At 32.8% G+C, this 14,200-nt stretch overlaps 1 protein-coding gene across 2 annotated transcripts in view; it reads left to right on the top strand.

Annotated features, from left to right (window-relative positions):
- Positions 1 to 12,470, top strand: part of LOC110031599 (protein TONSOKU-like) — a 32,161-nt gene extending 19,691 nt beyond the window's left edge. Inside the window, exons 1-11 of one of the 2 annotated variants that reach the window (XM_020734869.1) lie at positions 2,479 to 2,799; positions 3,878 to 4,678; positions 5,658 to 5,834; positions 6,388 to 6,479; positions 6,613 to 6,711; positions 6,789 to 7,270; positions 7,427 to 7,467; positions 10,273 to 10,509; positions 10,983 to 11,126; positions 11,516 to 11,647; positions 11,954 to 12,470. In XM_020734869.1, the coding sequence (XP_020590528.1) occupies positions 2,527 to 2,799; positions 3,878 to 4,678; positions 5,658 to 5,834; positions 6,388 to 6,479; positions 6,613 to 6,711; positions 6,789 to 7,270; positions 7,427 to 7,467; positions 10,273 to 10,509; positions 10,983 to 11,126; positions 11,516 to 11,647; positions 11,954 to 12,223 (2,748 nt within the window). In that variant the 5' untranslated portion in view covers positions 2,479 to 2,526 and the 3' untranslated portion in view covers positions 12,224 to 12,470. Of the gene's footprint in view, positions 1 to 2,478; positions 2,800 to 3,877; positions 4,679 to 5,657; positions 5,835 to 6,387; positions 6,480 to 6,612; positions 6,712 to 6,788; positions 7,271 to 7,426; positions 7,468 to 10,272; positions 10,510 to 10,982; positions 11,127 to 11,515; positions 11,648 to 11,953 lie in introns of those variants that run through there. The other variant, XM_020734870.1, reaches the window with a different exon arrangement.
- The last annotated feature ends 1,730 nt before the right edge of the window (positions 12,471 to 14,200 follow it).

Below are 14,200 nucleotides of genomic sequence, written 5' to 3'. Positions count from 1 at the left end.
TGCGATATTGGCTTGTGTTCGAAATCGACTCGTGTTCGAAATGGCTCGTGATGGGTGTGTTCGTGTCCGGCTCGAATAATATTTTCGGGCTCGAGTTTGGCTTGAAATTGGAGGAATCGGAAGAAGAAAATGACTCGGAAGAGGAAGCGGAAGAGCAAACCCTGAGCTCTCGCCGCCAAAACCATTTCGCGATTTTGAGAAGAGAGGACTCGGAAGAGGAGGAGAGCAACGAATACAAACGACAAACCCTAAGCTCTTGCGGCCAAGCGTGTTTCGCGATTTTGAGAGGAAGGAGAAGAGTCGGAAGAGGGAGAGGCAGCCGAACCCAAGAACATTTGAGAGAGAGGTCGTCGGTCGGGGCTTAGGAGTAACGAGTTAGGGTTTTTTTAGTTTTATACTTACATATTATATTATATTAATTATATAACATATATTATATAAATATATAATATCTATTTTAGTATATTGCTAATATAGTATAATAGTATATTACTATTATTAATTTATTATATATATAATTATTTTAAATTATTTTATATTCGAACAATAACGATTCGAACACGAACGAAAGCATAACACGAACGAACCATCACTGTTCGTGTTTGGTTCGTTTAACTAACTGAACGAAAAGAGCTTGTTCACGTTCGTCTCATTTACTTATCGAACGAATCGAACACGAACTCATTGACGAACCGAACACGAATTGTTCACGAACAACGAGCTTTTTTGACAGCCCTAGATCTAATAGGGTTGTCAATTTGGCTCTTTGTTCACGAACTGCTGCTAGTTCGGCTCGTTAAGCAGGTCGCGTTCGGTTTGTTCGTTAAGCCTAACGAGCCGAACACGAACAAGTTTTTAAGCTTGAAATGTAAACGAGCCAAACACGAATAATTGTTTGTTCGCTCGTGATTGGCTCAAATTGGTTCGAAAATAAATAAATAAGGAATACAAAATAAAAATTTATAAAATTCAATATTATAAATTATAATTAATTATTTTTTAAAAAACCTTTTTTTAGAAAATATATTATTTTAATTTTATTTAAAAAAATTACTTATCATAATATTTTTATATTTTAACGAGCCAATAATAATATAATATAAGTTATATAATATAATATATCTAATACTCGACCCTAACCGACCCTCCCCAATCCCCATTCGCCTGTTGATCCTTCTCCGTTTCGGCTGCCTTTCCCTTTTCCTTTTTGGTCACAATGGCTTAGGGTTTGTCGTTCGTGTTCTTCTGTTAATATCTACTTTTATTCTCCTCGATATTCTTGGGTCGTTTGCTCGCTATTCTTGCGTGGTTGCTCGATATTCTTGCTTGGTTCATTGGTTGTTTGTTTGGCTACCTAGGAGTCATCTCTGAGTATATTTTCTCTAATATTTCATATCTATTCTCGGGATCGCCTCTTATCTTAAATTTTCTTAAATTTCTTTTAGATTTATTTAGATTTTTTGAATGAAACCTAGCCTTTTAGGGTTGATGAAACCTAGAGATTTTTTGAATGAAACCTAACCTTTTAGGGTTGTAGCAGCTAAATCTCGCATATTGCAATTTTTTTATGAATGAGATATGATATAAGAGTGTTATGAAATTTAGTTCGGCTATAGTGTATTTGTGCGGCGATTCATACAGGTTTAGGCGTTGCTGTCGTTGACAGCCCTAGCCTTTAGATCATAATTTTTTCTTTTTTTATGGACGAATTTGTGAAAACTTAAGAATACAAAAATAGTCACATCTATTTTTGTAAAGTTTTTTTTGAGATAACAATATATAAAGTTGCCTATGATGTTTAGTGCCTCTTGTTTTGATACTGTTATAGATCTTTACTACATTTGTAAATGACAAAGAATTGGGTTGTATGCATGCAAATGTCGGATGGTATAGATTTGGATAGGTGTGCTTATGTGTTACATAATTAATTGATGGGTTAAAAGCATATGTGATGATTTTTAAATTTACAATGCTTGATATTATGAGCATTGAGGTGGCATTACCAATTCATGCAGTTGTTGCAATGTGGCACTATAAGGCCTGAATCCTGAAAGCATTCTATCATTGTAGGTGGTTGTTTTGTTTACTAATTATTGTAAGGTAAGAAAGTATATAGATCTTTGGTAAACATGTGGAAAGTATATTGAATCCTGAAGCATTCTATTATCTTTGGTAAGCAGGTGGAAAGTATATTGAATCCTGAAGCATGTTACCTTTAAAAGTTATGCATGCATTTGTGAATTCATTTGACTTTCAAGGAATGTGTTCGACTTGCTAAGCAAACGAGTCAAACACGAACACACTTTTTGAGCTCGAAATACGCGATAAGCAGAAACTTTTTTTTTATATTTATTTATCTAATATCTAAATAATATGCTTTTTATTGGAGATTTTCATAAATATCACCTGATTCTTAGGGGTGTAATTGTGTAAACGAGCCTTGTCGAAGCCCTAGCCTTTGAGGAAGATACTTTCTGAAAACCCGGTGAAGGCGAAAGATCGCCTTTTCACTGTTACCGGAACGGAATGGGAAGAGAAGACGATGATATCAGAGCGGCGAAGCTCAGATACAAAGAAGCGGTTCGGGATGGGAACCACGAAAAAGAGGCGCGGCATGCAAACATGATTGGAGACCTTCTCAAGAGGAGGGGAGAGTACGTCGAGGCTCTAAGGTGGCTTCTAATCGATTACAAGGTATCAGCTAGGTATCTTCCTCAGAAGCAGCTCCTTGCTGCATGCCAGTCGCTTGGCGATCTCTACCTCCGGCTAGAGCGCTTTGAAGAAGCACTCCTCTATCAAGTTATAATTGTTTAAGATTTAATTTACTCTCTATGTTTGAGTGTTTGTAAGTAGTGTTTACTAGCCTCTACACAGATTTAGAGTTTGAGAGAATTAATGGATATTGATTTGCTAGTCTTTGTAGCCAAATAGCAATTCGCCAAAATCTTAGGACCTGCTTGGGTCACTTTTTTTTAATGTTTTTATTAGAAAATAAAAACAAATGAGTTGGTTTTTAGAAAAAGAATTGGGAAGTACTATTTTAGGTGTTTTGAGTTTTGTTGAAAACATCTATTCCCAGCAGTGGTGTCGGTGGTTGCTGTTACACTACTGCTGCTACAGCAATGTTTTTAAGGGAACTGACATATTTTTTAAATAAAAAAAGTATATTAAAAAAATGATTCCGAACGGCTATTAGCTTTTATTTTTCTTTTTTGTTGGGCCAAAAAGATTAAAGGGTTGTAACTGAAATAATTTATGCATATGCATTTGCCAAAGGTTTCTGCACAATTCGTTGTAAATTTGATTATAGATGTTACTGCCAAGTTCCTAGATAGAAGTTCATTTCCGATAGCTACAGTGTGGTCGTTTTTATAAAGACAACCTCTGTTACATAATGATTAGCCAAGATCCACCATTTAGCTAGTTGAAGCTGTAAATATTGTAATTGGATTTTGTATCCCATCACATCCAATTTTCTACTTTTGAAATTTGAAACCTTTATGAAGAATTTGATGCAATTCCGTATATTTATTAAATGCTTTAAAAACATCCATTTCAGACGGACAACATCTTTCTAGCAAGGAATCACTTGCATATATGAAATTTGGTAGGAGGATTCTGAAGTTAATTTTCTGATTCTATCCATTCTGCTGTATATTTTTTTAAGCCTGTTGGAGATTTAAGCTTGCATAGTTTAGCCTTCTTATGTTTTTGATTTATATTGCAAAATATTGTCCTTATGTTTTTGATCTATATTGCAAAATATTGTCCTTTTAATTACATCCATCTCATAGGTTTTAGTGAAATACCTATTTTTATATTCTATAAGAAAGTTTCAATAACTGAATTTTTATCTTATAATTTCCATGTATTGCAGGAAAAACATTTTGAGCTTGCCAATGATACAAATGACATTATCGAACAACAAAGAGCAGGCACACAACTTGGCCGAACTTACCATGAATTGTTTTTAAGATCAGAAAGTGATCACCATGCAAAAAGAAGAGCCAAGAAATACTTCAAGCTGGCTATGAAGCTAGCTCTGTCTCTCAAGCAAAACCCTCCCCCCAAAACAAATAGTTTCTTCCTAAAAGAATATATCATTGCACTTAATAACATCGGCATGCATGAAATGGATGTCGATAATCTTGAGGAAGCTGAGAAAATTCTTCTCAAGGGTTTAAGGATATGTGATGAAGAGGAAGTCAATGAATATGATGATGGACGCGCTCAGCTTCATCATAACCTTGGAAAAGTATATTTAGAACTGAGGGAATGGAATAAGGCTAAGAACCACATCGAGATAGAAGTTTTAATTTGTAAACGGATCGGGCATACCCAAGATGAAGTGAAGGGGGTCATCAACCTTGGTGAACTGCATTACAGAGTGCAAAAGCATGACGAGGCCATTCTTTGCTATCAAAAGGCGATGGATATTGCGAAAAGAATGAAGAATGAGGATTCCTTAGTAGATCTTATTTCTCAGAATGTTGAAACTGTAAATGAAGCATCTAAGGTGTTAGAGTTGTTGATAAAAGACGAGCAAAAACTCAAAAGATTGGAGAGGGCCACGAGTGATGCTCGTGGAACGGCAAATGAAAGGAAGTTTTTGTTAGAGCAATATGTTTCCTTGGATAGTTTGATTGAAAAATCTATGTTGATTTTTGCATGGACGAAGGTATGTTTGGTATTTATACTTCAATTTTATCTCTCTGCTTGTTTTTCTTTTGAAGGTGTCAGGCAGTTATTCTTTGTAAGTTAGTAGAATTGCGAGAGCCATTCTTTATGGAAATAAGGATTTTTATATTTTTCTGAGAAGATTAATTGATGTTATTGACCAGCAATCGTAACAATTAATAGCATATTCTAGCTCTATGTTTCAACTCTCCTAAAAGAAAACTCAAATTATGTTTTTTATACTTTTGCATAAGTTGTAAGTTTCGCCATCTTATAAGATCAGACAAGATCAGGATAAACGCTAAGTAAAATATGTTGTGTCTTTGTTTATCTTCTGTCTCATGCCTGTTCAAGGAGGGTGGAAATTCAAGTTGCATTTACTGCTATAGTCATAATGCTTTCGGTAATTACCACATGATCTTGGTAATGATCATTACTGCCATAGTCATATTGCTTTTGGTATTTACATCATGATCTTGGTAATGATCAAATTCTTCTTAAGGGAAAATGGTAAGCTATATTTCTTTCGTATTATGAATTAAAATATACATAACTTTATTCCCTTTATCTTAATGGGTTTACACCTAGTTCGTTTTCTTTGAGCCCAATACTTCTAATATTTATTAAGTGGATTTGCATATTGCGATTCTGTGGAAACCTCCAACTATATCATCAGTTTTGTAAATAAAAGTACTTGTAGGCATGGAAAGTTGGAGAAGATCTAATTAACGTCTTTCACATAATAAATGAAGGCAATCTAACTATTGCTTAAAGCCTTCCTTTGTTAACAAATACTTGATTTAATAGTTCTGTCTGAATTGAACCCATGATCTTCTTAAAGAAAAAACTCAATTTTGATTTTGTGATTTGTAACTGCATTTTTTGGTAGTTTTTCCATATAATTATATTTTGATCTTCTGTCTTAATATCATATTTATATCAAAATTTATTGGGCTAATGTTTTAAATTTTAATTAACAGCATCAAGAATTTGCAAAAATGAAGAAAAGAGTAGCAACTGAGCTTTGCGACAAGGGAAAACTCGGTGATTCTTTTCTGGTTATGGGAGAGTCTTACCAGAAACTTAGAAACTTTGGTAAAGCACTCAAATGGTATATGAAAAGTTGGAATGCTTACAGATCTATTGGTAACCTTCAGGTATGATATTTATATTGAGCATTTGAATCATGTAGTCCAGCCGTGTATGAAGTTTTTAAGATAAATTGTTTCATTTAAAAGCTAAATGTGCTTATTAAGGGGTTTTTTGGCTTGCTGGGATTGGTTATTTAATGTTGATTTATTAGTAGATGCCAATTAATGATCTATGGTGCTGATCAAATTTAGCAACTACTGAATACAAAGTTATCTAAGATTAAAAGAAATGACAAAAAAAGGGGTACATTTGCATGGAGACCGTGGCTACTGTAACGGCTACCGTGTCAATAATATTGCAGTCTAAACACCAAACAGCCTTTGCATGGCTTCTTTTTTTTATCGATAATGGTAACATTACGCTTTTCTTTTGGATCTTATATTTTTGGGGGTTGCAAAGCTTGTTTCAATCCTTAAGTGGCTAATAAAACTGGACGGCTTGCTTGTATGGTATCGTACATGATATGTATCTTTCAATATATGTTTTCTTATAATGTGCAGGATTGTTTCATTTACTAGAATCCTATTGAATCTTATTTTATGATTATGAGAACCTCAGGGGCAGGCATTAGCCAAGATTAATGTTGGTGAGGTTTTGGATTCTTCCGGTGACTGGGTTGGGGCACTAGAGGCATTCAAGGAAGGTTATAGGTGATTTAAGTGCATTGTGGAATTTGCACAGATTTTTTTTTAAATTGGCAGTGTATATCTTCAAGAGTGCAAAATGTCAATTATTTATCCTTTGAATGGTAAATTGCATCTTTGATGATTTATTTTCATGCAGAATATCAGTTGAAGCAAACTTACCATCTTTACAACTATCTGCACTTCAGAATATGCATTTTAGTCATATGATCAGATTTGACAATGTCGACGAAACAAGGTATGCTTGGTGACATTTGGGACTTTGTAAATTTGCCCTTATATTTTGAACCCCTTTATTGTGTTTGTGCCAAGCAGAAAATTACATATTGAGATTCAAAATGTTGAGCGTTTACTGAATGGAGGCGAGTTGTTGATGAGAGTGGATCAAGATTACTGTTCTGAAACTGAAACAGAGGGCGTAGTTGCATCTCTTCTTTCATCCGATGAATCTGATTCATTGGAAATTAATAATCCTTCAATTTTTGAGGATAAGCCAAATTTAGCCACTGGTGATGATGTTGATGTTGATGTTCCTTTAAGAATGCTCATTGAAAAAAGCAAAAAATCATCCAAGATGGAGATGTCTTCATTAAACACGAAAGCCAAAATGTCAGATAGTTCGGGCGAGCGTTTGAATAGAGATTTAGTCGATCATGATGTTAACCTCCAATCTCTTGGTCGGAAGCGTGTTCGTTTGATTATTTCTGACGAGGAAGATGAAGAACCTGATCAGGCAGCACAACTAAGAAAAATGAACCATGGAAATCCCATTGAGGATGTGGCTACTTCTTGTGGAGGTTGACTCTAAACAGTTTGAATTAGAGTTTTGTTGAAAAATGAAAATTTTTTAGCTCTTTTAATGAATCTCTTGTTTTAATTTATCATTTTAGCATTGGAGTTTGCTTTTTTTCTTAGTCAATCTATTAAAAAATGGACTTTTTACTTGTTCACAGATATCAGGCTGGGTGAAATAGCTGGTTCTACTGCGGGGAAGGTGATTTTAATCTCAAACTCTGATGCCTGAATTATTTTGAGTTTGAGGGCTTTATGTGTTTGTATTGTTAATAGAGAAGTGTATATGCGTTCAAACTTTCACTATCCGTTAGAATGTTCTAGTTTTACGCTTTTTTCTATTTTACGTTCATTGTTTTGTGGAAAATAATACCATACAAAGAAAGCTTTCACAATAGTGTAGCGTAAACGTCATTCAACTACTAACATCTCAAGTTAAATATATATCAATGAGAGCTAATAAGAATCTTATTTGCATTGCAATTGATTTTGAAACTTTATAGCATAGGAAACATTAAGAAAAAAAATTGTTTTGTTATGTAACCAACAACTAAATAACATCCACCAAAGCATATATACTAGCATAATAAAAGCAAACAAAATCCCTAGCTAAAGAAATCGATCCCTTTTTAAGAAATGGAAATGCAATTTAGAAAACGGAGGCTTCCGAGTTCCCAACTTAGCAAATTCATCCTACCAATGTATGAAAATAATTGTTTTCTCAATAAAGGGTCAATTAAACATCATCATCATCATCATCATCGGCCTCTTCCTTAGTACTAAAACGGTGTTATGAATCCTCATCTTACTTTCATTTCTATTGATGGCTATCTAAGGTGTTAAATATATTCATCACAAATCAATTTGAACAACTTCTATCCATTTAACTTCATACACCACTTTTCTTTTCCAATGCTATGATACTAACTTTATTAAACCTTTTAACAAGTAAACTTTCTATCGTTCATTATACATGTCGAAATTACATAATTATATTTTCAATGACCTTATCTTTAATAGACGTCTAATATTTCCTCTAATATGCTCTTTCATTAATTTATCCTTCATAACTGTCACATAATCATCTTAACATTCTCATTCATTACACGCTCAAATATCAATGAATTTTTCATTGCTAATGTTTAAACCCATGCAACATCGTCGCCCTAGTAGCAATTATATAAAAATTAACTTTAAGCCTCCTTAATGTCCTCTAATTACATAAAAGTTTTGAGACACTTATTCTTTTTAAATATCAAGCCTTAAATCTAGAAATTATATCCTAATCAATATCCTCATAATAGATCCAATACATTTAAACATATTATGTTTAGATAGTACATTATAATATAATAATAAGAAATTATTTGCTAAAATGATATCCATTAAAATTACATATTATATTATACTAATTCAGAGGTCTCTTAACTTCAAAATATTTTAATAATTTTTTCACTTATTTTGATAGATGCCTCGACAATTAAAATAATATCATCCGCAAAAATCATTCATTAGAAGTCCTTGCAAATCCTTTATAAGTATCTCCATGGTTGATATAAAGTATATGAACTTATTGCTAATCATTCATGTAGACCTAAAATAATTGAAAACTCTATGCCTGATCCATAACTTCTAATAGAAGTCTATGCGCCAACATACATATCTTTTAAAAAGTCAAAATATCTTTGATACACCTTTCTACCTTAAAACACACACACAACAATTCAGGTGATACTCAATTATAGGTTTTTAAGATCAATAAAAATCACATGTAAATCATTTATTTGCTCTTTATGCCTCTCCATTTATTGTCTTACACTAAAATCTCTTTCGTAATGGATCTTCCTAGAATAAAACCAAATTGATTTTCCAAAACTCATGTAACTTTCCGAAGTCTATGTTCCATTACTCTCCATTAGCTTTGATTTATAACTCATAAATTTGACCCCTTTATGGGATGCACAATCTTAAACATCCTTTTTGCTATTAAAAATTGATATCAAAATTCTATTGACTAAACTACTATATTATGCCACATAATTCTCCAAATCTCAATCGTTGTCTTCTTATTGGACCTAAAGCCTTATCTTTAAATATATTTTCCATGCAAAATCAATTTCATTTTTTTTTTACCAATATTCAATTGATCCATAGCTAACTTATAGATGTTATGACAAGGCTACAATACGAGTCTACAACGAAATCAAAAAGAGTTATAGGAATATTTTTTAAGGTTTTTTAACGATCCATCAGCCAAGTAGAGGTTCCTTGAGCACTCCTTAATACGAAAAGTGGTTTATCTTGTCACGCCTCTCCATTGAAAAGTGGTTTATCGTGTCACAACTCTCCATCGAAAAGGAAGTAGTAGCTTAATAAAGGACAACATTGACATGATTGACACTGATTCCTAGTCTCACATTCATCCATCGATGCTTCCCTTTTGAAGAAGAAAATATGATGGCAAGGCTTTTTCATGTAGCTTTGATGGCATTTCATATTTAACATCATCTATAGTAGTATTATTTGTTTTTTTATTATTATTTTGAATATTCTTTAAAAATTCTCAAAATTTAAAGAATTTAACCTTATGCATGGAATCAATCCTAATTTCTTGCATCTTTAATAACATTCTAAAATTTAGGTCCTTTGGATAAATATTCCTATATTTGAAGGTGAATTGAGAAAAAAACACTAAATCTTCTCAAATTTTTCGACATTCTAAAGGTAGATAAATATATAGCAGGTTCAGATTTTTCTAACATTTTTTGGTATGTTTAGTCATAGAAAGATATGTCACCCTATATTTTTTCTTTCCTATGAAAGAAGGCAAATTTATCCATTTTTGATGAAAATCATCTATATCTAAAAAGTGAATGCATATGCTGTCTGTCTCATTCTGAATTCTTTCATCTTTTTTCTTTCTGGAAAATTACTTTTTCTGACGCAATCCTTTTTCCTAAAAGGTGCTGCATTGTTGTTTCTGTTTTATTAAATGATACCTTTGCAGGAAAGAGGAGTAGAAGATTTAGAAACAAATAAAGTTGTTCTTGTGCATGGAGGTGGTTTTGGTGGATGGTGCTGGTATAAGACTATGTCGCTTTTGGGGGATGCTGGATTTGAGGTCACTGCAATAAACCTTGCTGGATCTGTAACTCATTCCGTCGATGCTAACAACATTACAAGTCTTTCCGAATACTTAAATCCATTGATTACTTTCCTTAAAAAGCTGGGTGGTATTGAGAAGGTATGCTCTCCTCTTCCTAAATTAAGATTGAATATCTTCTATTATTCATGTGTTTCGGCATTTTAGAATCTACTTAGTTCAACACTACTTTATATCTTTCTAATATTCATCTTATCGATTAAAGTGTCAAAATAATCCCCCGAGTATTTTTACATGGGGCATTTTGTCTTAGTGTCTATAAAAATATCAAATTAATCCATAAACTCTTTTAATATGGGCTAAAATAGTTTCAGGGAAGACTATTTTAGCCACCAATTAAAAAGTTTGGAGATTAAATTGATGTTTTTATAACTTTTGGGATTAAAATATTCCCCCGCGAAGAGTTGGGGGATTATTACAATGCTTTTTCTGAAATGGGTGCTCTTTGCCTCGCACCATTGTAGCCTTCACTTCTTGTTTTGGGTGCATAGATGATCTTGCTGAACTTGAAAATTGTATTCTCTTGGATTTTAATCTCAAGCATTTTTTAACAGGTGATCCTAGTTGGGCATGACTTTGGTGGTACATGCATCTCATATGCCATGGAAGCATTTCCGGCGAAGATTGCCAAATCTGTCTTTCTTGCTGCCTTTATGCTGAAAAATGGCCAAAGAACCGTTGACATGCTCTCTCAAGAGGTTTCAATTCATTTTTACTAATCATTATTTACATACATACCACACAATTTCTTATATATTTACATATTTGACACAAAATGTAATATTTACATGCATACCATTAAAATCTTTAACATCACATCAAAAATACTGCTGTTATTAACTTTTTTATAGTAAAATACACCTTTTTCACGCATAGTTTTATAACACCAAAGAGTTATGAATGTAAATATCAAACTTTCGGTGTTAGATATATAAATAAATGAAAATTGTGTGGTATGTTTATAATACATATATATATATATATATAGAAATTTCTTGTCATTTTCACCAAATGTAGTTTGTTGTGAGGTACATGGATTGCTGATAACTCCTAACCATATCTGCTATCCATTTTTTTCTGACAATAGGAAGCTACCAATGAATTGATGCAACAAGCTCAAATCTTTTTGCATGCAAATGGAAAAGATCAAACTCCTACAGCTATTTGCCTCGAGACATCATTATTAAAAGATCTTTTGTTTAATCAAAGCCCTACGATGGTATGTTTTGTTCTTGCGATCAGCAGCATTTTTTATTTTATTTATTTTCTTGTCTTCTGTATAGTTAGTGTTAAGGTAAACGTTTGTTTTGCATAAAAGTGCCTATGTATAGGCAATTAAAGAGCATACAAATGGTAAAAAGTACTTTATTGTAATACTAGTATATGATTAAAACCCAGCTGGCCACCAATTCGCGGTCAAAGCAGCCAGTCCAGTCCGATTTTCTAAACCTTGTTACTAACGATTCTCTTCTTGTTTTTATAACTATAGCTTGATCCTAAAGTGTATTTTGCTCTTTTCATGTAGGATATCACTCTGGCTTCAGGTTTAATGAGGCCTATTCCTTTTGCACCAATACTAGAAGAACTCGAGCTTACAAATATCAAGTATGGCTCAGTCAGGAGATTTTACATCGAGACTACTGAAGACAATGCTCTGCCTCTTCCCCTGCAACAAAGACTGTGTGAATTGAACCCGCCGGAGAAGGTTTTTAGGCTTGAAGGCTCAGATCACTCCCCATTTTTTTCCAAGCCTCAAGCTCTGCACAAGATCTTGGTGGAGATCGCAAGAACTTGAAAATTATGTAAAGCTTTTGCTGATAAAAATTTGAAACTCATCGGACTCAAAAATGTTTATTCTTACAAGTGGGATTTTGGTGAGATTTATTTTCCAATGAAAATCATATCAAAGATGTATTGACATAAAAGTTGGGGGCATTTACATACATACCTCATAGAATTCCTATATATTTATATATCTAACATCAACAATTTACTTTGTTACATTACTACCCCCAAATCTTTCATATCATGTCAAAAGTATGATCTTTTTTAACTTTTTTTTAAAAAGTGAATTGCACATTTTCAGTCATTGATAAAATGGATGAATATGTAAGAATCGGGTGGTATATATGTAAATGGCCCCAAAAATTGTGTTGAATGTCTTGACTCAAATGTAGTTATTAGATTTTCTTTGAGATTCGTGTAAAATAGGATGTCTTTTTGAGTCAAATATAATCTTTATATTGCACTCACCTGAAAATAAACTATAATTTATTTTATCAAGATTTTGAAGTATATCATTAGAAATAATGAGTATGTCCTAGAATATACTTAGTTATATTATAAATTATTCATTTTCTTTTCTTTTTTTTTGATTTTATTTAAATTTTTAAAAATTACACGTAAATTATATTTAATTTATGTATGTTAATTAAATGAGAAATAATGAACATTACCTTAAAACATAAAACATTTACACCACTAAATTCATTGTTAGTCAATCATATTTGCATTCTCTCATCTTTTATTATTCCCCTCTTTGGATTGCACAACTGCTATTTTACCCACAATATTTTGATGATGTTATCTTAATTTTCTTCATCTCCTGCGCTATCAACCTGCAAAGGCTTTCTCAACTGAATCACTTGGGGATCAATACAACCTTTACTAATGTTGCTTCCATTAATTTTGTAAATGTATACACCTCTGCTGCCATTTTAGGTTGTCCATTAGCTGAAGAGCCATCAACTATTCCTGCTACATACAAAATAGATTAATAAATAAATGAAAATGAGAATAATATCACTGGACTAAGAAATAGAATATCTGTTGGTAAGCTTAAAGTTAAGCAACATTATTTTTTTACTTACAAAGAGAAAACTTAAAATATTTTTCTACATTTTTTTTACAGAAGGCACCTGAGGATTCATTTCTCACAGGTACTGGCACTGATTTTCCTTGGGCCTACAGAGAAGAGAATTATACTCTTTTAAGTTATTTTCAAAATAGGAAGATATATCTTCAAAAGAAAAGAGGAAAAGTGAAAAACAAATAAGAGCATGGACATAATAAACTAAGAAGTAAAGTGTCAATATGGTCCCCCGACTACTAACATGTGATCAATTTAGTTCCAGAGAGTATAATAGAGTCAATTTAAAACCATAAATATAGGGATGCAAAAAGGCTTGTTCGTGAACAAGTTATGTTTGATTCATTCGTTAAGCAAACGAGCCGAATATGAATATTTTTTGTGTGTTCGATATATAAAAGAGCCAAACACGTACAAAAAATTGTTCGTTCATGTTCGGCTCGTTTTGGCTTGAAATATACACGAAAATGATATTTTTTAACAAGCCAAACAAAAGCCGAGTCTAGGCTTGCTCAAGCTCGGCGCATTTATACCCTAAGAGTTGCATGACTAGGTTTGTCAAAACGCTTCTTTGTTCGCAAACAGCTCGTGTTAGACTCGCTAAGAAAAAGAGCCAAATATGTATTTTTTTTTTTTAGAAATACGCGTGAGCCGAACACGAACAATGGTTTTTTGGACGAGTTTAGCCCAGATATATTTGGTTCGTTTACACCCTGCATAAATAGTCATTCCTTTAGAGATTCTGATGTCTATTTCAATCCATAAAAAAATCGGGGATTAAATTAGCAATTTCATAGACTGTATGACTAAAATGAGCCCATGCAAAGAGTCGGAGAATCACTTTGATATTTTTCTCATAAACTAAGTCTTTTGATTTCTTTTGTTCTGTATTATTCCAATATA

This window comes from Phalaenopsis equestris, unplaced genomic scaffold (assembly GCF_001263595.1).
Source record: "Phalaenopsis equestris unplaced genomic scaffold, ASM126359v1 Scaffold000840, whole genome shotgun sequence".
NCBI classification, from domain to species: domain Eukaryota; kingdom Viridiplantae; phylum Streptophyta; class Magnoliopsida; order Asparagales; family Orchidaceae; genus Phalaenopsis; species Phalaenopsis equestris.
This window is presented reverse-complemented; position numbering and strand designations above follow the sequence as displayed.